Source organism: Bos indicus x Bos taurus, chromosome 26 (genome assembly GCF_003369695.1).
Source record: "Bos indicus x Bos taurus breed Angus x Brahman F1 hybrid chromosome 26, Bos_hybrid_MaternalHap_v2.0, whole genome shotgun sequence".
NCBI classification, from domain to species: domain Eukaryota; kingdom Metazoa; phylum Chordata; class Mammalia; order Artiodactyla; family Bovidae; genus Bos; species Bos indicus x Bos taurus.
Genome location: NC_040101.1, coordinates 36,959,214 through 36,982,137, shown reverse-complemented (window position 1 = coordinate 36,982,137; position 22,924 = coordinate 36,959,214). Strand labels below are relative to the sequence as shown.

Sequence of the window (22,924 nt, the reverse complement as noted above, 5' to 3'; positions counted from 1 at the left end):
AGAAAAACATCTATTTCTGCTTTATTAACTATGCCAAAGCCTTTGACTGTGTGGATCACAATAAACTGGAAAATTCTGAAAGAGATGAGAATACCAGACCACCTGACCTGCCTCTTGAGAAACCTGTATGCAGGTCAGGAAGCAACAGTTAGAACTGGACATGGAACAACACACTGGTTCCAAATAGGAAAAGGAGTATGTCAAGGCTGTATATTGTCACCCTGATTATTTAACTTATATGCAGAGTACATCATGAGAAATGCTGGGCTGGAGGAAGCACAAGCTGGAATCAAGATTGCCGGGAGAAATATCAATAACCTCAGATATGCAGATGACACCACCCTTATGGCAGAAAGTGAAGAAGAACTAAAGAGCTTCTTGATGAAAGTGAAAGAGGAGAGTGAAAAAGTTGGCTTAAAGCTCAACATTCAGAAAACTAAGATCATGGCATCCGGTCCCATCACTTCACGGCAAATAGATGTGGAAACAGTGGTAACTTTATTTTGGGGAGCTCCAAAATCACTGCAGATGGTGACTTCAGCCATGAAATTAAAAGATGCTTACTCCTTGGAAGGAAAGTTATGACCAACCTAGATAGCATATTCAAAAGCAGAGACATTACTTTGCCAACAAAGGTCCCTCTAGTCAAGGCTATGGTTTTCCAGTGGTCATGTGTGGATGTGAGAGTTGGACTGTGAAGTTGGACTGAGTGCTCAAGAATTGATGCTTTTGAACTATGGTGATGGAGAAGACTCTTGAGAGTCCCTTGGATTCCAAGGAGATCCAACCAGTCCATTCTAAAGGAGATCAGTCCTGGTTGTTCATTGGAAGGACTGATGTTGAAGCTGAAACTCCAGTACTTTGGCCACCTGATGCGAAGAGGTGACTCATTTGAAAAGACCCTGATGCTGGGAAAGATTGAGGGCAGGAGGAGAAGAGGATGACAGAAGATGAGATGGTTGGATGGCGTCACCGACTCGATGGACATGGGTTTAGGTGGACTCCAGGAATTGGTGATGGACAGGGAGGCCTGGCGTGCTGTGATTCATGGGGTCGCAAAGAGTCGGACATGACTGAGCAACTGAACTGACTGACTGACTGTGGGATATTGATTTTCAAGGATACTGTGAACCTGGAGCTAGTGAGGAAAAGTGAAAAGGGGCACATTAAAACATCACAGAGCTTATTTCCATACCAAGGTTCAGCAGTTTTTCATGAGTAGATCCTCCTTGAATTGCTGCAGGTTTTGAATTAATTTCCAGACCTCTGGAAAAATTGATTTGACAATTTTTGCTAGTTTTCTTGTTGCTTTAATGGATCAGAAAATGTTTGAGTATTCTTACTCTGCTTTTTTTGGTCACTCCATTTCTTTTGTTTTGAGAAGTTAACCTTTTTGGGAGCAGTGGGTGGGGAGGTGGGCCTCTTCTACTCAAAACACCAGTAATGATTTAATTTCTTATGTGATAGTCCAACTTAGTTTCCCTCAGTGGGTCAGTGGATATAAGTCGTCTGCATTCTTGACAACTTTTGTTTTCCATTTCTGTTTCTCCGAAGGGTCTTAGAGGTGTGAGAACAGTTCAGAATTGATAATTAATAAGTTATACTACCAAATAAAGACAAAAAAGGTAAAAGTGAAGTTGGGGGGAAAAGTGATGTCAAATAGAGTACTTTCAACCAGAAATCCTACAGTTTTGTTGGATTTTGAATAAATGTTTAAAATATTAAACCAAAGAAATATAAAAAATAAAATTTGGAATTTTAAGAAAACTTTTTTTTTAACCTGATTCTGTAACTTGATTTTTACTTTTTGTTTTGTTGTATCCTGTCAGGATGCCCGACATGCAGCAGAGGGAGAAATATATACCAAGCTTAATCAAAAAATTGATGAATTTGTTCAGCTTGCTGATTATGACTGGACAATGTCTGAGCCAGATGGAAGAGCTAGTGGTTATTTAATGGATCTTATTAATTTTTTGAGAAGCATCTTTCAAGTGTTTACTCATTTGCCTGTAAGTATAAAAAATGTCAAAAAATTGTTATAATTTTGCTTACTAAAATATATTTTAGAATTCAGTTTTAGTTGGAGGCTTACTTATTTAAACCACTTCCTAGTTTGAATATTTCCTTTTCTGTAAATCAATTTGTGAAAAATGTTAATTTAGCTATTTTTTTATTGAGTTAAAATTGGTATATAACATCATATAAATTTCAGGTGTATAACATTATAAATGGGTATTTGTGAACACTACAGTGACCACTATCATAAATCGAATTACCATCTATTTCACCCTCCCCCAGCTCCTAACCCTCTGGTAACCACCAGTCTGTACTGTGTATCTGTGAGTTTGTTTTTGTTTTGTTTGATTCTACATAAAAGTGAAATCCTATGGTATTTGTCTTTCTCAATCTGACTTATTTCACTTAGCATAATACCCTCCTGGTCCATCCATGTTGTTGCAAATGGCAGGATTTCCTTCCTTTTTTTATAGCTATGTAGCATTCTGTTGTATATATACATATATATGGCACATTTTCATTATCCATTCATGGACACTTAGGTTGTTCTCATATCTTGGCTATTGTAAATTATGCTTCAGTGATCATAGTGGTGTATATACTTTCAAATTACTATTTTTCCTTTTTTTTCAAAGAAATATACACAACTGAAATAGCTAGATCATATGGCAGTTCTACTCTTAATTTTTTGAGGAATCTCCATATTGTTTTCCATAGTGGTTACACCAGTTTACATTCTCACCAACAGCATATGAGGGTTCCCTTTTCTCCACATTCTCTCCAGTACTTATTATTTCTGGGTTTTGGGATTGTTTGTTTTTTATAATAGCCATTCTAATAGATATGAGGTGATACCTCATTGAAGTTTTGATTTGCATTTTCCTCATGGTTAGTGATGTTGAACATCTTTTCATGTGCCTGCTGGCCATCTATATGGCCAGCAAAATGTCTTTAGAGAAATGGCTCTTCAGATCTTCTGCCCAGTTTTTGAGTTGTTTTGGTTTTTTGTTGTTGAATTATGTGAGTTCATTATACAGCTTGGATATTAACTGCTATTATATATGATTTGCAAAAATCTCTTCCTGTTTGGTGGGTTGCTTTTTCATTTTGTTGATGGTTTCCTTCACTGTGCAGAAAACGTTTTTTAGTTTCATGGAGTCCCATTTGTTTATTTTTGCTTTCGTTTCTCTTACCTTTGGAGTCAGATCTAAAAAAAAACGTGGCTAAGACCAATGTCAGGGAGGTTACCTCCTATGTTTTCTTATAGGAACTTTATAATTTCAAGTCTTTTTAAGTTTTTTAATTTATGTATTTTTGGTTGTGCTGTGTCTTTGTTGCTACTCATGGGCTTGGGCTTTCTCTAGTTGCCGTGAGTGGGGGCTACTCTTCCTTGTGGTACACAGGCTTCTCATCGAGGTGGCTTCTCTTGTTGTGGAGCATAGGCTCGAGGCACTCAGGCTTTAGTAGCTGCAACACATGGGGCTCAGTAGTTGTGGCTCATGGGATCTGGAGTGTGGGCTCAGTAGTTGTGGTGTACAGGCTGTAGTTGCTCTGTGGCATGTGGAATCTTCCCACTAGAGATCAAACCTGTGTCCCCTGCATTGGCAGACAGACTCCCATCCACTGTACCACCAGAGAAGTCCAATTTCAAGTTTTTAATCGATTTGAGTTAATTTTTATGTGTAGTATATGATGGTGGTCTAGTTCCATATTTTTGTGTGTGGCTGCCCAGTTTTCCCAACCCTGTTTATTGAAGAGATTCTCCTTTCCCCATTGTATATTCTTGGCTTCTTTGCTGTAAATTAGTTGTCCATGTATGTGTGGGTTTATTCCTGGACACTCTACTTTGCTCCACTGTTCTGTGTGTCTATTTTTATACCAATGCCATGTTTTGATTAGTGTGGCTTTGTAGTGTAGTTTGAAATCAGGAATCATGATACCTCTTGAGTCAATTGTTTGAAACTTTAATTTGTTTTACTTTTTAAGCCAGATAACTTACAACTCACTTCCCACCAAAGTCAAAACAAAGCCCTGAAACTGACAACATATTCTTAACTAGAAATAAACTCTGATAGAAGTAGTTTTCATGAAACTACTTCAGTATGATCAGTGACTTTTCTTTTAGAAAAGGCCAAGAAATTATTGGGTGTTTGTAGACCAGAGACTAAAATAGGAGCATTGCTCCATCCTATTATGTAGTCATAGTACAGTTACATCTTGAATAATATGTTGATGAAATGTTTCTTAAGATATGACAGGGACATTTGAGTATGAGTAGGCTGAAACACTGGATTCTTCCTATGAGGGATCCAAAGGGAATTCCCTGGCAATCCAGTGTTTAAGAGTCCATGCTTTTGCTGCCGTGGGGCCAGTTCAATCACTGGTTGAGGAACTAAGATCCCACAAGACTAGTGGCACTACCAAAGAAAGAAAAAGAAAGACAAGACCAAACAGATGATGGTGGGATGCACATTTTCTCATTCAGTTCAGTTCAATCACTCAGTCGTGTCCGACTCTTGTGACCCCATGAACTGCAGCACGCCAGGCCTCCCTGCCCATCACCAACTCCTGGAGTTCACCCAAACTCGTGTGCATCCAGTCGGTGATGCCGTCCAGCCATCTCATCCTCTGTCGTCCCCTTCTCCTCCTGCTTCCAATCCCTCCCAGCATCAGTCTTTTCCAATGAGTCAGCTCTTCACAGGAGGTGGCCAAAGTATTGGAGTTTCAGCCTCAGCATCAGTCCTTCCAATGAACATCCAGGACTTGTCTCCTTTAGGATGAACTAGTTGGATCTCCTTGCAGTCCAAGGGACTCTAAAGAGTCTTCTCCAGCACCACAGTTCAAAAGCATCCATTCTTTGGCACTCAGCTTTCTTCACAGTCCAACTCTCACATCCATACATGACCACTGGAAAAACCATAACCTTGACTAGATGGAACTTTATTGGCAAAGTAATGTCTCTGCTTTTGAATATGCTATCTAGGTTGGTCATAACTTTCCTTCCAAGGAGTAAGTGTCCTTTAATTTCATGGCTACAGTCACCATCTGCAGTGATTTTGGAGCCCCAAAAAATAAAGTGTGACACTGTTTCCACTGTTTCCCCATCTATTTCCCATGAAGTGATGGGACCAGATGCCATGATCTTCGTTTTCTGAATGTTGAGCTTTAAGCCAACTTTTTCACTCTCCTCTTTCACTTTCATCAAGAGGCTTTTTAGTCCCTCTTCACTTTCTGCCGTAAGTGTGGTGTCATCTGCATATCTGAGGTTATTGATATTTCTTCCGGTAATCTTGATTCCAGCTTGTGCTTCTTCCAGCCCAGCGTTTCTCATGATGTACTCTGCGTATAAGTTAAATAAGCAGGGTAACAATATACAGCCTTGACGTACTCCTTTTCCTATTTGGAACCACTCTGTTGTTCCATGTCCAGTTCTAACTGTTGCTTCCTGACCTGCATACAGGTTTCTCAAGAGGCAGGTCAGGTGGTCTGGTATGCCCATCTCTTTCAAAATTTTCCACAGTTTATTGTGATCCACATTTCCTCTTTAGTTATACTCTAAACTAAAAGAATTACTGTTAAAATGTGAATGGAATAGTTTTGTACAAAAAAAGTAGGAAGAAATTTTGACCTTTTTAATATCATAATAAGATATAGGTGGACACAAAAAAGTTAAATCTGAAGCCTACCCAACTGCCTCTAACCATCTCCTTGTTTAAAATGAAAAGAAAAAAAAGATATTATTCTCTCCATCTCTTTCTCTATCAAAGGGCCAGTTAGGATATTTGAAGGAAGATATTGCTTAAAAATAGAAGAATTTCTTAAAGAGATTTTTATGGTGGGTCTGTGTCAAAGAGCTTTTAGAAGCTTACCCAGGGTTGATACTATATTCCTCACTATTTCTTGAGTTGAAAAAGGGAACCTGTGTATTATATATATAATTTTTATACCACCTCCCTAGTAGCTCAGTTGGTAAAGGATCTGCCTGCATTGTGGAAGACCCGGGTTCAATCCCTGGGTCAGGAAGATCCCCTGGGGAAGGGAATGGCAACCCACGCCAGTATTCTTGCCTGGTGAATCCCATGGACAGAGGAGCTGGTGGGCTATATAGTCCATGAGGTCACAAAGAATTGAACACGACTGAGCAACTAAACAGTATTACAGCAATTTCAAAAAAGTATGCATTAAATAGGTACTGAATTAATTTGAATTCACCTTGTCAGTACAAATCTCTGTGCTTCCAGCCAAAACCAGTTCTCACAAGTAAACACATTGCTCGTGTGTGCACGTATACACAGATACACATCATGTTTCTGTGTTGCAGTATGTGCTTCACAGGTTGACATGAGATGATGGGTAAGGATTTTGTGCCTAGCTCAGGTGAGATTAAGAGAGATTATATATTAGAAATGTTTAGGGTAAATGCCTTGCCTCAGGTGGCTGACATCTAGAGGGAAATCCTGCTTTTTCATAGGACAGACTCTGCTGACATTGAGAATGACAGACTCCTGTCACTCACCTGATCTATTACAATATTTTGTATAGTTTTAGGTGAGTGTGTGCCATTTGGGATTTTTATGTCATCTAACATGGGTTTTTCTGCAAGGAAAGTTCACTTATATAAAATGTAGACCAACAAATTCAACAACAGCAATATATAGGACATGACCAAATAAGAAAATTATGGTTTACAGTTAGGAAAAGAAAAAATGGTACTAATAACAGTATATTCTTATTCAAGGGATGAGCTGAAAGCATAATTCCCAAGGAAAAATATTAAGTTGTTGGCTATGGTAAATTTTAGCAAGATTGATTATTATGGCTGAGTATATTAATTCTCTGAAATGCTGAAATTGTATAAAATATTCAGTTAGTTTGTGTTCTTTCAAGCAAAAAACAGTGTTATTAAATGCATTATTTTTCTAAGCAATATATGGCGATGTATAAGCTGCCATTTTGATTTAAATGTTTTAAGCTAAAAATAATTCCTCATCTTGAGGTTACCTTTAGACCCAGATAGAGAGAGGGCCCAGTTTTGGACTCTCCCAAACTAAAAGAATCTTAATAATGTATTTGTTCATCACAGTCAGTCAGTCCCAAGTCAACCAGCTTACGTAGAATTATTTATCCATGAAAAATTATGTGGGGGAGCTGGCTCTGGCTCCATGATTCTTGATTTTGACAGGGTTAATAAACAGTGCCATGAGTTAGAGTCAATGGGAGCTGTGAAACCAAGGGTCACTCTTTCAAATAGTGCAAGTATTGGCCAGTATTGCAAGTAATTGGACAGACAAGTAGATCCTGTAGGATAAAGATAACTGTCTCGCCCCATCCCTGAAATGTACCTAAGACTGTCAGTTTAAAAGCTCCATTCTTAACTTCACTGCGTATTTACTTTTTGTCAGTCCCTATGATTGTTGCATCATAACAATGGGGAAAAATAATATTTTCCCCATCAAAGAGAGTCATGACTTGTAGTTGCTGACCACATTGCCTAGTAAAGGTTTCATTGATTCTAGAAAGGTTATAATCCACCTGATAGGATTTTGTTCTCTTCTCACAGGGTATGAGAACAATAGAACTTAATGGATGATAATGGTTCTGATGGAGCCCAGAGAAAGAACTTTATTGTTTTTCTCTTTTCTACTACACTGTGGTTGTGGTAGGAAGCTGTAGAATTTGGAAGGTCACCAATAATGTCTACTTTAAATGCCTCCAGTCTCTGGTTGAATGGCTGAGAGAACTGGTATATTACTCTCTTCACCTATTTCTCTTAAGAATCAGCCAGCAAGCCTATGCAGAGGACTAAAAGTAAAGAGTTGCCTTGCTTCCATGTTAGATTATTTCCTCATCTGCATTTCCCTGTGCTATAGCAGAGAATCCAGGCTCTCTGCTGGCCACAGGAATTAACAGTAACTTAAAAAGCAATATTTATAATAATGACAGGTATTTTCCCATACCCAGAATGTTAAACTGCCCTGCTAAATATATTGTCTTCAGGAAACTTACCATTTAATGACTCAGAGTCAAGCCCCCTTATATGTTACTGTTCTTAGGGACCAGAGTGATGAAGGGAAGAGAGCACAGGGTGGCCTTTAGAGTTAGAAGGACTTATGTTTGAACCTAAGATTTTTAACTTCCTGGCTGTGGAGTCCTGGCAAGTTGCTTAACTTCTCTGAACTCCTTTACTTCTGCAAAATAGACATAATCCATTTTCTCCATAGGACTTCAGTTCAGTTCCGTTCAGTTCAGTCGCTCAGTCGTGTCCAACTCTTTGTGACCCCATGAACTGCAGCATGCCAGGCTTCCCTGTCCATCACCAACTCCAGGAGCCCACCCAAACTCATGTCCATTGAGTTGGTGACACAGTCCAACCATCTCATCCTCTGTCATCTCCTTCTCCTGCCCTCAAGCTTTCCTAGCATCAGGGTCTTTTCAGATGAGTCAGCTCTTTGCATCAGATGGCCAAAGTATTGGAGTTGCAGCTTCAACACAGTCACCCGTAGCACTATCAGAGGATGAAATAAAATCTTGTGTAGAATAGTCGGCTGTCAGGGTGCTTGACATAAAATAGCACCTATTAATAAATATTTTATCTTTCCTTCTCCTTTCTTCCTCTGTTGTTTTAAGGCCTATAGTATTAGTTTTAGTTCAGTATCATTACAGTTTTTTTCTCTTGTATTTATGCCTATATTTTTGGCTTGTATTATTTAGTTTTGAGTTCTGTGCTTTTGCATTGTATAGTATTTTAAAAGCTTCATTAATTGTTAAAGATACTCACTATAAAGTATATTTGTTTGAATAATTGTTACAGCTTGACTGCTTACAGTGCTTACAGTGACTCATGGTCACATGCTGGCTGATGTCAGTGAAGTGTGATTATTGAAAGATATAAATATTATTTTATCCCCAAATCAGTACTCTTGAAATCAGCAACGTTTACTGTTTCAAACATGTAAGTGAACTTTCTTGTTTCTGATAATTTTTCCCTGACAGTTAAAAACTATTGCTCAGTAAAGAAGAAAATTTAAAAAAAAAGTTATCTTCTGTTATCTTTTAAAAGAAAAGTTACTGTTAACATTTTGACGTGTGTTCTACAAGTCATCTTTTTCTAATGCATTTATAACACTTATTTTTAAGCCTAACTTGTAAGCAAGCTTTGTGTTTTTTAAATAAGATTTTATATTAGCTAGAAAATTTGAAAACCATTCAGTGTTAAATTTTTAAAAGCATTCAGCATTCATTCACCACTTACAAGTCTATAAATACAAGATATTGTTGAATAGCTTGCAGTTATTTAGTAATTCATGATGGCCAAGTGGGACTCAGTAATCTTTTACTGTGAATACAGTACCACCTAAAGACCCAGTGGTGATCCGCTGGAAACAGTAGTTACCATTTCTTTCTTTCATATATGCTAGTGATGTGTTTATTAAAATAAAGATGTTTTATTGATTTACAACCACTAAGGGATATATGTAAATAATGAACCTGGTGCCACTAACTTTTTAATTTGCACTTTTAATTTCCATAAATAGTTTAAAAAACATTATGCTTTCTGTAAGTGAGAAATAAGTATATATATCCAGTGAACGAAAGTGCATGATTTAGATAGAAATGGATAGTGTCTAACTTTTAAAACCATACTCTAAAGCATTTTTTTTCTGGAGATGCAGTACTATATTGAAAATCCTGAGATTCACAGTCTAGGCCTGATTATTCCAGTTAACCAACATTATGTAAGTTGACAAATCATTCAGACTCTAAATTAATTTGCTAATTCAGTTCATTTCAATTCAGTCGCTCAGTTGTGTCCGACTCTTTGCAACCCCATGAATTGCAGCACACCAGGCCTCCCTGCCCATCACCAACTCCCAGAGTTCACTCAAACTCAAGTCCATAGAGTCGTTGATGCCATCCAGGCATCTCATCCTCTGTCGTCTCCTTTTCCTCCTGCCCCCAATCCCTCCCAGCATCAGAGTCTTTTCCAGTGAGTCAACTCTTCACATGAGGTGGCCAAAGAACTGGAGTTTCAGCCTCAACATCATTCCTTCCAAAGAACACCCAGGACTGATCTCCTTTAGAATGGACTGGTTGAATCTCCTTGCGGTCCAAGGGACTCTCAAGAGTCTTCTCCAGCACTGCAGTTCAAAAGCATCAATTCTTCGGCTCTGCTTTCTTCACAGTCCAACTCTCACATCCATACATGACTACTGGAAAAACCATAGCCTTGACTAGATGGACCTTTGTTGGCAAAGTAATGTCTCTGCTTTTGAATATGCTATCTAGGTTGGTCATAACTTTCCTTCCAAGGAGTAAGAGTATTTTAATTTCATGGCTGCAGTCACCATCTGCAGTGATTTTGGAGCCCAGAAAATAAAGTCTGACATAGTTTCCACTGTTTCCCCATCTATTTCCCATGAAGTGATGGGACCAGATGCCATGATCTTAGTTTTCTGAATGTTAAGCTTTAAGCCAACTTTTTCACTCTCCTCTTTCACTTTCATCAAGAGGCTTTTTAGTTCCTCTTCACTTTCTGCCATAAGGGTGGTGTCATCTGCATATCTGAGGTTATTGATATTTCTTCCGGTAATCTTGATTCCAGCTTGTGCTTCTTCCAGCCCAGCATTTCTCATGATGTACTCTGCATATAAGTTAAATAATCAGGTGACAATATACAGCCTTGATGTACTCCTTTTCCTATTTGGAACCACTCTGTTGTTCCATGTCCAGTTCTAACTGTTGCTTCCTGACCTGCATATAGGTTTCTCAAGAGGCAGGTCAGGTGGTCTGGTATTCCCATCTCTTTCAGAATTTTCCACAGTTTATTGTGATCCACACAGTCAAAGGCTTTGGCATAGTCAATAAAGCAGAAATAGATGTTTTTCTGGAACTCTCTTGCTTTTTCGATGATCCAGCGGATGTTGGCAATTTGATCTCTGGTTCCTCTCCCTTTTCTAAAACCAGCTTGAACATCTGGAAGTTCACAGAATTAATATATTTCATTTCATAGAACTAAAAATGAAGGTTGTTTTTTAAAAAATACTTTAAAAATAAAGTTTATTTTTTAAATTTGCTTAAGTTAATATGCATACATGGTAGTAGGTCAGGTATCTCAGAAGACTTTGGGATGGAAAATAGCCTTCCCATCTCCCCCACCCCAGACTACCATTTCACCATGTTTTCATTTCTTCTGGTGGTTATCTTAAAAAGAGAATATCTTGTGAGTCTCTACTATGAAAGATAAGGCACATGTATTCAATAGTGACTTCTCACTTCATCCTTTTTCTTCAGTTTGATGTTTTATTTCTTATGTTTATTGTTTCTTTATATAAAATAGTTATACTCCTATTTTTATTCCTATTCTTTAGTCAGTATCTTAATTTACTTCTATATAAGATAAAGACAGCAGCCTCCCTCCCTTCACTCTGTCAGTTCTTCATCTGATGTTTTCTGACTGCTACAGAGGCCTCTGTCTGCTTTGTACCAGTTGCTCTCTAGAATTGCTGTATAGCTGTTTACCTGGGACTTTCTTTCTCTGATCTCCAGAGTTGGAAACTGTTTCGTGGATTTCAAGTGTTTTTAGAGCTTTACTGGTTGGTTTTGCTAAACTGCCACAGTAACTTTCTCCTGTTTAAGTCCTTGCGTATCATGAAATACCTTCAGTATCCTTGTGTTTGATTGATACTTTAGTAATTCTAAGTTGAATAGTTTTTCTCTGACAATGTTTGTTGCGTTCCTCCATTGTCTTTTGGCATCCAGGTTTTAGGATCTATTTTTTATTCTTTAATATTCTAAAATGTCACGATAATGTGAGGAGATGTAAGCTTGTGTTTCATTTACTTAGCTCTTTATTCAATGGCCCCTTTCTGTCAAAGGGGAAGTTCAGCACAAGAAACTTCTCTTTTATTATTTGTTAGATAATTTTTTCCTCCACTTTTCTGTTCTCTTTTTATTGGACTCTCATTAACTAGATGTTAAGAGTTTCTAGACTGATCTTCTTTATCTTTTCCTTCATTTCCTATCTCTTTTTTTGTTCTCTGTTTTGGGAGGATTTCTCAATTTTATTTGCAGTCCATCTAGAGAATATTTTATTAGTTATATATTTTAATTTTTAAGGAGTCACTCTGTTTTAAAAGTGTTCTTTTCTCATAGAATGCTATTCTTTTTTTTTTAATGTATATATTATCTTTCAAATCTCCATGAGGTGTTTTTACAATGTTGTATTGGTTTTGCCATACATCAACACGCATCTGCCGTGGGTGTACACGTGTTCCCCATCCTTAATTAATTTAATTGACTGCTGTGGCCTCTTCAGTTGCAGCATGTGGGATCTAGTTCCCTGACCAGGGATCGAACCTGGACCCCCTGAATTGGGAACACAGTGCCTTAGCCACTGGACCACCAGGGAAGTCCCTGGAGGGTTTTTTAAAAAGATATTTTCTGTTCCTTGAATTATCTATATTACCCTTGAATAGGTTTTTTCTTTCTTTGTTCTTCTCATTCTCTTTTAACAAAGAATGCCTGAAACGCTGATTTGCGTTTACTCTGCTACTGTATAAATACTCTATTTTTTGATAGATTTTTTTTTTCCCTCTTAGTTAGGAATCTGACTGGAAATGTTTTAAATTTGGGAGGTACTTTGCCTAGGATTCTTAACTTAGAGTGAGCAGGTATAGAGCTATCCATGAGATTGTGGTTTCCTCTCTTCAGGGCTGACTTCATGGATGTGTAACATGTGCTATGGCACATGGTCCTGAGTTTAGAAGGGTTCTGCACATGCTTTGGTGCTTTGCTGGCATCTTGAAATTCTTACAGATTTTTGGACAAGGGACCCCACATTTTCATTTTGCACTGAGCTCCACAAATTGTGTAGCCATCACTGCCCCTCTTTCCATTGTCACAATACCCCCCTTCCTCCTTCCTGCTCTCTCTCTCTCTTTTTTTTTCTGCCTACACCAGGAGTCTCAACTCTCCCTTTGAAGTTTCTCTCACTATGGAAAAATGCTTGTGCTCTGTAGTTAGGGGATCACTGGCACGGTTGTTCTAGAAATCTTTAGTTACTTAACCTGTTTCCCATTGCATTTCTGGTATCTGTCCTCTCTCATATGCACAACTGGACCTCTAGTACATAGCTGGCTCCCAACTCCACTGTAGTTCCCCTGGTAGCATGTAATGGGCAGTTGCTTTCTCTTCTCTATTTAATCTGTTTTCTGGGTGACTTCCCTGGTGGTCAAGGTGTTAAGACTCTGCACTTCCAATGCAGGGGGCACAGGTTTGATCCCTGGTCGGGGAATTAAGATCCCACATGTCTTGTGGCATGGCCAAAATAAATAAATAAATTAACATTTTTAAAGAAAAATCTGTTTTCTGTCTTCTAGAAGGTATCCCTTAATGAATTCCTCCACGTGCCTTCATTTTCTGTGTTGTTAAACATTTTATTCCTGTTTTGTAATTCTGTGCTTCTTGTATCACTTGTATCTCAGGATCAGTGGGAAGCAAACACATTAACTTAGTCTACTGTCTTGATTTTGAACAACTTCTTTCCTTCTCTTTGAAATAAAATGATTGGATGAGATCACCTCTAACGTCCCTATTTATAAAATTTATTATTAAGTGTCACACAGGTGTAAAGTCCTAACTTAAACTTAGATTTATTCATTCTGGCACCTTATTTTCTTTTTTAGTTTTATTCTTTTATGTTCTTTGTCCTTTGGTTCATACTTTTTCCCTGAATTAAATATATAGGTGTACATGTCCTTTGACTTCACTGGAAACTGCAGAGGAGAACGTTAATAGTCAGTAGTACAATCACAGGCTTTAGTCACCCTTTCTTCTTTTATGTGATACCAGAAAGAATTATATTAAAAATACAAAAATTATATTTTTTAAATTGTTGCATAAGTAGCTTTGAATACATATTGGTACTTTCCTTATCAAGTGAAAACATGACCATATATTTTTTGTATACATATATGCTAACAAATTACTTTTTTCTTATTTCAATATTAATCTTTAAATATATAATAATAATGAATAATGTTGATCTGATGACTTAGTAACATAAAAATTGTATAATGTGAACAATGATGAAAGCATCACAAGTCCTGTGACTTACTTGGTGTTCATGTTCATATGTTAAATGTTGTTGACTGACTTTTATTGACTACATTACAGAATTTTAGCTAAATTTCATCTTGGCTTTATGACTTTTATATCTCACATACAAATTATATACCTGTTATACAATTTGAAAGATTTTGGGAAAACATAGTTGAATAACTGTTGTGATGGGATTTTGCTAATCCAAACAAATTTTTTTGGAAGTTAAATCTAGAAAGGACCTAGAGGTTACCTAGAGTCTGGTCCAGTCTTCCAGAAGAATGAACTGTCTGGATAACACAGCTGCCAACCCACTGCTTACTGTGGGTAATTACAGTATCTACCTGGCCAGTTAAATGTCTTCCTCCATTTCTGCTTGTGGTTTCTCCTTTACTCCTTGTGTGTTTGGTAAAAAGGATAACTTCCCATATGTAGAGCCACCTTCAGTTCAGGCTAGACCAGATATTCAGGTGTCAGAGTTTGAGTTTTAAATTGTAACAACAACAGAGAGTCAGCTGGCTTGTGTATGGTGTAATTTTTTACTGCTTTAAACACCACTTCTGTTGATATCGGAATACATTTTCCTTTTTTATGATTGCCTGTTTGACTTCCTTCTCAGACTAACAGCAGTGATCATGCAGCCATGTCGGTAAGTAGATACAAGCTCAAGCTAGCATGTGAATTAGAAAATAATGAACTTCCTGCAGGCTTATTTTTCTCTGCTTAGGTGCTTATGGAAATTTTTAATTGTTTTGACAGTGTTCTTGATGCATTTGTAGTTTTTGTGGAAGCCAGAGTTTGAAGATAATAACTAGTTGTTTTGGTGAAGCAATCAAGATTCTCTGAGACTTGATTGTGAAAGTTAATATTATGGTACATCTGTGGTGAGTGCAGTGCTTTGAGGATATCTCTCTGTGGTCATCGCAGGTATGACAGGCCATGCTTGAGATATTTTCCTTATCTGCAAATGAGTTCAATAGTTCAATAAGAATATATACTCTGGAGATTTTTGTGAGGGTTTAAAGAGGTAGTATACATGCAATGTTCAGAAAAGTGCCTGGCGTAAAATGAACACTCAAAACATATTAGTTGTTATATTTGTTGTAAGATTATCTGTGCTTTTCATGACTGCTTTTTTTCTACAGCGCTTATCCCAGACTCTACTTGTAGAAATCTCAGTGCATAACACAGTATAGCCTATTACCCAATTCAAATGTTTCTTTTTCACCAAGCCCAATAGTGTTCATTGCCTTCCTCAGCATCTACTCTTTTTTAGTGGCTTTGTCGTATTTTTGCTTTTTATTGTATTTGTTCATCCTTTTCACCTCCAGTTACAAGCTCTTAAGAGCTGAAATAAGAACTCAAATGTTGTCTGAGTATAGATATTGAAAAATATTCTTATTTTTGAAAAAATACCATCTAGCATTTGAAATTTAAATGTTCCTAACCTGCATTTTGTCCTTTCTGTTCTTATTTCTATTATCAAAGTTCAAATTTTGATTATCGTAATTGTCTTCTAATTTGTCTTTGCCAATAGTCTCTCATTACTTCTATTCATCCTACATATCAAAGCCAGATAATCCTCTCCAAAGCACATTTTAATTTCATTTTCTCTATTCAAAAATTTCAAGGTCTCTCACTTATCTACTGAATTAAGTGAAAATTGCACAGGCTAACAAATAAATGACCTCAGTCTCTTTCTGATACATTTCTGACCATGATTTAACCTGGGCATTTAAAGTGGAAAATTCACTCTGCCCTGCATCTAGCTTGAGTTTTCTACCTTGTCTTCATTTATAACTAAAAATTTTGAATCTCTTCCTAGAGCCATCTTTAATGCTACCTCTTTCATGAAGCTTTTACTGATTCTGCTTAACCTTATGTTGATTCTTTGTCCCACTTTTATGGTACTTATTTATATTTTGTCTTGAACTATGGTTGTAGACTTTCCTTCTTTCTACTTTCAGAATTTAATCTCATTATGTCAGGAACTATATCTACTCATCATGGTGTCTTCTGTAGTACCTAAACAATGTCTTACGTAGAGGAAGTGCTTTATAAGTACTTTTAAAGTTAACGTGAGAGGAATAGTGAATAACTAGACTATTATAAAGATAATTTTCTTGTATGTTTAAAAAGTATGAAAAGTATACTGCAGGGAGTTCCCTGGTGGCCTAGGGGTTAGGATTCCAGGCTTTCACTGCCAGGCCCTGGGTTCCGTCTTTGGTCAGGGAACTGAGAATCCTGCAAGCTGTGTGGTGTGACCAAGAAAAAAAAGTATACTGTAAAAATCAGAAGTTTTGAATCAAGAAATTTATTTGTCAAATATAGAATACTTTCTAGTTTTGAAGAGAAAGTTTACATTCTGTTATTTGCAGACAGGAATTTAGAAAATGTCTATGTGAATATGATATAGTAAAGATGGTATCAGTACCATCAGATGAGTAGAAATATTTGCATGGTTACTCATTCCTTGTACAACTCCTTGAAAGAATAGTATAACAACTCAGATCACCACTCTGTAGATACTATAATGTTGAATAGTGATTAAGACGAACCTATAGCACGAAAATAATTTGCAAATTCCCAACACTAAGGACTAACACTTTGACTTATTGAAGAGACAGCCCTCAAGCTTTCACTTGACCTTTTTGCTCATTTAATAAATGTTCAGTTCATTTCAATAAATGTAGTAGTTGTTAAGTACGTATTAAACGTGCTTACAGATTTCCTGCAGACAGACCATATGCATATTCAGAATACAGAAGTGAAACTAACCTTGCTATCCAAAAAAAAGAACCTCAGATTGTTTCTTGTCCTGTATTTAAGAAGGACGGATGTATTTGGAGATCAGTTTTAGATAAATGTGACTGAATAATTTAGAAAGATTTGGCACTTAAATGTCCAGTGTTTTAAAAAAGTTACTTATTTGAAATAGTTCTTTCTATGGTGATAAGCGAGGTATTTCTGTGACACATTTTGATACTTATTTCCGTACTTTATAATAAGTTACAAGTACACAAAAATCAACAAGAGCAAACCATTGACAGTATATCAGTGCAGTGGAGAAAGTTAGAGAACTTTGAGAGAAAACATAAATGACAAAGTTGAAAGCAGTCAAGGTCCAGTGTTAGTAATAGAATTTCTATTTTTTCTTAAGCTTTTTCATAATGTGATAAAACAGTTAAGTGATTTTCACTATTGGAAGTTACTTGCAAAAAAAATCTTGCTTTTTAGTTGAAAGTGAACATACTTGAATTTTATAACTCTGATTCTTTTGGGTATTAAGTTGATGTCTCTATTAGCTAAATACTGACTAATCTAGGTGAGAAATTTGATTTCATAAGTTTGTAAGCCTTATGTGCCAGGCTTATCTGTCCATGGGATTCTCCAGGCAAGAGGACTGAAGTGGGTTGCCATTTCCTTCTCCAGGGGATCTTCCCGACCCAGGAATTGAACCCAGGTCTCCTGCATTGCAGGCAGATGCTTTATCCTCTGAGCCACCAGGGAAGCCCATATATAGCATAGCATACTTAAATATTTCCCTGCTGTTGAAGGTTGTAGAAAACAGTATTTTGAATTGCTTTTAATGAGGGCATAGTTGGAAGAAGTAGTGGCATTAATAACAAAGGGCTTTTAGCAAGAGAATTTTGGTAGGAAATCAGTGGATTAGGGGAGAAGTACAAGACCAACCTGTAAGTAACATTAAGGAGATATTTATTAAATGGAAATAAAACAGACTCTGTATACACACACACAGAGTATTAGTACATACATGTATATGCACACTTACAAATAACCTTTTACTTCACTCTCTTATGGCTATAGATGAAACAGACTATATAATTGATGAAAGCTTTATGAGCAAAGGATCATTTTTAACAGGAAGATTCAGTATCAAAAACAGATGAAAACATACCATCTAGCAGTTTCACTACCAGATGGCAGCAGAGAATTTGTGTTCGTAAGGGTACTTGAGTTTTTGCACATAGGGGTAAGTTCTAGGAATGCAAATAGTCTTTCCTTTTAACCTGTATTACACAATAGAAAGAAAAAAATAGAAGATAGTTCTCTCCTCATACCACCCCCCTCTAGAGTTAAGTAGGCCAAGGATTGGGGGAGAAAAGAGTCTAAAATATGTGGATAAGAGATTGTTTGAGTTGGAATTATGTTTATTATGAGCAGATAAAGAAAGTGAAAAAGAGGTCAGATCCCCTGGAGTGAAAGAAAGGAGATGGTAGGGAAAGATGTTGGAGTCAGAAGTTTCCTGTGCAAGCCACGATCTGATGGTGCTCAAGAACCTGTATTTTTTTTCTTCCCTGTATAGAACAGATAGGAATGGATAAGGGTGAGGATAAAAGAGATGATACTTTGCACATTGAAGTCCCAATAAAAGCGCAAGTTTAGATGAATATTACATATATATGAAACAATGTTTAATTACTTCCTTTTCTTTCATTCAGGAGACTAGGCATTGTAAGGAAGCTGTCCTGTTTTAAAACTTTCTGCCTCTGATGAAAATTGGTCTGATAGCTGGTAATAGCATTGAGATTTAAAGCCTTTGTCTGTTTGGAAACAAGGAGACAGTTGACACAGACCTACTGTAGATGTCTGTAAGGACTTATTTTTCACTCTCAGAATATTGTTGAATGTCATTTGCAAGATTGTTTTTAGAAAAAAAGTGCTTAGTAGATGACTTACCTTGTTTGCTCCCTCCTCCCATAATGAGTTTCGTTCTGTTTTAATATGTATCCTTTCCTCACAGGATACATTTCCCTGAGTAGTTTAAACTCCTCTTCCAGGTACTCCCTCAACTGAAAGTGACTAATAGTATCTACCCCAACCACATCCCCACAATCTAGGATTTAGCCCAAAGAAATTACCTGTTCAAAAAATCCTTAACATTCTAGATGAGTATACCCCAAACCTTTGAGAATTCCCAAATTTGAGAATATGGCTGTGCCATGTAATTTCTTTCAGAAAACACTGTAAGATACAGTTGAAAACTATAGATCTTAATGACAGTTACTTTACCCATGTCAATTAACAGAAGACAGCCAAGCCACATTGACTTGGGGAGGTTGGGACTTTGACTGTATTCAGTCTCTGAGTAGTTCCTCCCTGCCCACAACCCATTTCACAGAGTACCTAACTCAAAAGTGAGTCTCAGCAAATGAAGCCCTACTTGTACTGGCCTCTCGGAGCCATCCTTAAAAGGCTGAAATCTAGATATAAATGCCTTGAATGACAAAGGCCTACTCTGTGTTATGTTTACATATGTACGGCTATGTTCATAATATATTGGGCTTCCCCAGTGGCTCAGATAGTAAAGAACCTGCCTGCAATGCAGGGGACCTGAGTTTGATCTCTGGTTGGAGAAGATCCCCTGGAGAAGGGAATGGCTTCTCACTCCAGTATTTTCACCTGGAGAATTCCATGAACAGAGGAGCCTGGTGGGCTGCAGTCCATAGGGTCGCAAACAGTCGGACATGCTGATTGACTAACACTCACTTACTTAGCCTCCTACCTATATGTATTAATCAGAGAGAGTCAGCTTGGGTGACATTTGTCCACTTTACTAATGATTATGTGGAAATAGTCTATACTCTTCTAACTTGTTAGTGATTCTGACAACTTCTTTGCAAATTTTAAGTTGTACTGGGGTTGTGAAATAGTAGTTTTTAATGATTATATAGTCCTAATACTCTGAGCTGGGTGCTTATGTAAAAAAAATGAGGCTCTGACTCTGCTATGGACAGAGTTGTTGCTATAATAACAGTTCTTGGATGTTTCAGTTTTTCAGTCTTAATTCCTGTGGCTCGACCATAGTATTCAGTCACATGTGGAAGTTTACAGCTTAAGGTTCTCTTGCATTTCTTACATTTGCCAAGGGAGAAGGTTATAGGGCCTTGATATTTTATTGCTTCCCTATTTAAACATGAACTTAATTGCCCAATTTGCTGTTATTAAGTGAATTTAGAAGGTAGGAAATATCTCTGTCAGTTCCTACACAGCACAGACGAGCTTCCTCTTCATGCTACCTTGGACGAAAGTGTGTTTAATCTAGATTTCTTTTTTTTTTATATAAATTTTTTTAATTTTAATTGGAGGTTAATTACAATATTGTATTGGTTTTGCCATACATCAACATGAATCCACCACAAGTATACACTCTGGTATAATCAATAGCTTCAAAACCTTGACCTCTTCTAGACGTCATTGCCCTACTTGTCCTTGCATTCTCTTTCTGCTTATTAAAGTTAAGAGAGGTTTGAAGATATCATGGGACTGCTGTGACAGCAGCAATGATATTTGCAGGAACCTAAAAATCTGAGTGCTATATGTCATCTAAGGTCATGTTCAAAAGATTGTTTAAGAAGAAGGAAAAGCAAAAAAAGAAGAAGAAGGAAAAAGCCACCAAAGTTTAATGAGATCTGTGGTTGGGATGGGACTCCCCTAGTGGCTCAGTGGTAAAGAACCCACCTGCCAGTGTGGAAGACTTAAGAGACATGCATTCGATCCCTGGGTCGGGAAGGTCCCCTGGAAGAGGGCGTAGCAACCCACTCCAGTATTCTTGCCTGGAAAATCCTGTGGACAGAGGGGCCAGGCAGGCTACAGTCCATGGGGTTGCAAAGAGTTGGACACGACTGAAGTGACAACACGTGCGTGCGCGCGTGCGCGCGCACACACACACACACACACACACACACACACACACACAGTTGGGATAAGGAAGTTAGGATAAGGCATGAAATAGAAATGTGCCATATAAGTGACCTGAAGTTTCCCCAGTTTGGAGAATTTTTTTCCCAACTTTAAGATATTTCTGTTCTTTTTAATCTGTGCATGTGTGTGTGTGAATGTGCATGTTCGTGTGTCCCAAGAGCAATACTTTATGTTATGTCTCATATCGTTATGGTTGAGAATTGTTAAAAGAAGAAAAGCCTAAGAGGAGAAAGGGAATTCATAATTGGCTATGGGAATTGTGGTTAACTGATGTGATAACCAGTTCTTTGGGGACTAGAGCTACTTAGATGCAGACAGGAAGAGTATGAGAGGAATATAGAAATGTAAAGGAGGTATTTTGGAGAATGTTAGGAACATTAGAATAAGTATATTTTGGTAGACCTATTAATTTTGGGGGCATAATCTCAAAACTGTTTTCAAGATTGTATTAAATTTATTTTTAAAACTTGCTAAAGAAATTCATCTTGATATTTAAACCTTTAAACATACATTCTATATTATTGGGAATCAGAGACATTTCAGTATTTTACCATGTGTTTAGCCAGAAAATAGATTAAAACCTTACTAGATGATGGAATCTTTGTGTATTTGTGAAGTCACCTTGGGGACATTTTTGTGTTTTAGGTATTTTTTTTCCAGATTGAATAATATTTTTTATGTTTGAATAGTAGTACATTCAAGTAGTTTCATATAGTGAAATTTAAATTAGGGATTCTTTTGTAAAATAAAAAGAATTATAATGGATTTCTTAGATTAAAATGTCTTTTTCAACTTGGCATCATTTTTCAATAAGAATTCATTTCTGGTTTTAGTGTTGGATACTCCATATTTGATGAAAGACCTCACTCTTTTGGACAGTGTGTTTTAAAAGGCTAAAAATTGTGGTTCTTTAGGAGACTGACCAATTCATCAAAATATTTACTTTCTTCTTTCGTCTTCCCTCTGAAAAGGCTATTTCGTATCTCATAACTGAAATTCACGTTGCAAATTGAGAGGCAATAAGTTTGAATACTATAGCAGTATTTTGCTGTTTTTATTTAAATAACTTTAAAAGTCACATAGAATCAGAATAAATAAATTTGCTTTCCAATGTTAGATTTAATATTCAAATTGACCATTATTTTATTCAAGTTTTTAAGTTTTTCCTGACAAGAGTTACATAACTTTTCAAAACAAAACCTGTTATCAATTTAAAGAATAATATAGTGCATAATATTTCTGAGTCTATATATTTTTTTAACTTAAATAAAAAGTAGCATATTGTGCAAGGTTGATCTTTTGTGAGGGTATAAATAAAAGAAAATGGATTCTCCTGGGATCTTTAAGGAAAATAGACCAACACAGAAAGAATGATTGTAATTTCAAGAGCACATTTTTATGTAAAGTGTATTTGAGAGAATGAAAGCAGCATTGAAAAATGCTTTCAAATAATTATTATTGAAATCAAGCCTTCCTATTTTATTAGATCTTTGAAATAAAAGAATTGTGAGACAGAAATGAAAACTTCAAATGAAAATTTAAATGTGTCAAATTAGTTTTTAAGTATTCTACGTTTCTCCTACTATTATATTAGAATAGATCTATCAGAGTGTTACTTTGAAACCAAAACTGTTTTGAGTTATAATCTAATAAAATGTGTTGTATTTTTGTTACCATGTCATTTTATGATGTTTCAAAGGAAACAGAGTATCTTTACCTAATCTATAATAGTAAATTATTCTGGAAATTTGGCTTGACATAAAAACAGATGTGTTTTCTTGATTCCTTTTAAACTGAGGGTTGGTGGTTTGTGGTTTATTGTTCCTGTGATTGGCATTAAAAGCCTTATTTCACAGCTTGCAGTGAGGGACTATTGGGTAAAGACTGTCTGTGTTCCACAAACTAAATTCAAAAAGTGTCAATCAAGGTCTCACATAGGTTACTTAGAGAATGAGTTTTCTTACTGGTTTCACCAAATGTCGCCTCATGCTGTCTTTGATTGGCACAGCCTGGCAGGGAGGATGGATGAATCTGTCACCGACTGGTTAATTGTGTTGCTGGTCTCAGTCTGACATTAGGTCTT

At 36.8% G+C, this 22,924-nt stretch overlaps 1 protein-coding gene across 5 annotated transcripts in view; it reads left to right on the top strand.

Moving 5' to 3' along the window:
• The window catches only part of EXOC6 (exocyst complex component 6), a 189,916-nt gene that overhangs the window by 108,702 nt on the left and 58,290 nt on the right, over window positions 1–22,924 (top strand). For 3 of the 5 annotated variants that reach the window (XM_027529582.1, XM_027529583.1, XM_027529586.1), the window contains exons 18-19: window positions 1,830–2,009; window positions 14,735–14,764. In XM_027529582.1, coding sequence (XP_027385383.1) covers window positions 1,830–2,009; window positions 14,735–14,764 — 210 coding nt within the window. The remainder of the gene's footprint in view (window positions 1–1,829; window positions 2,010–14,734; window positions 14,765–22,924) is intronic. The other 2 variants (XM_027529584.1, XM_027529585.1) reach the window with 1 other exon arrangement.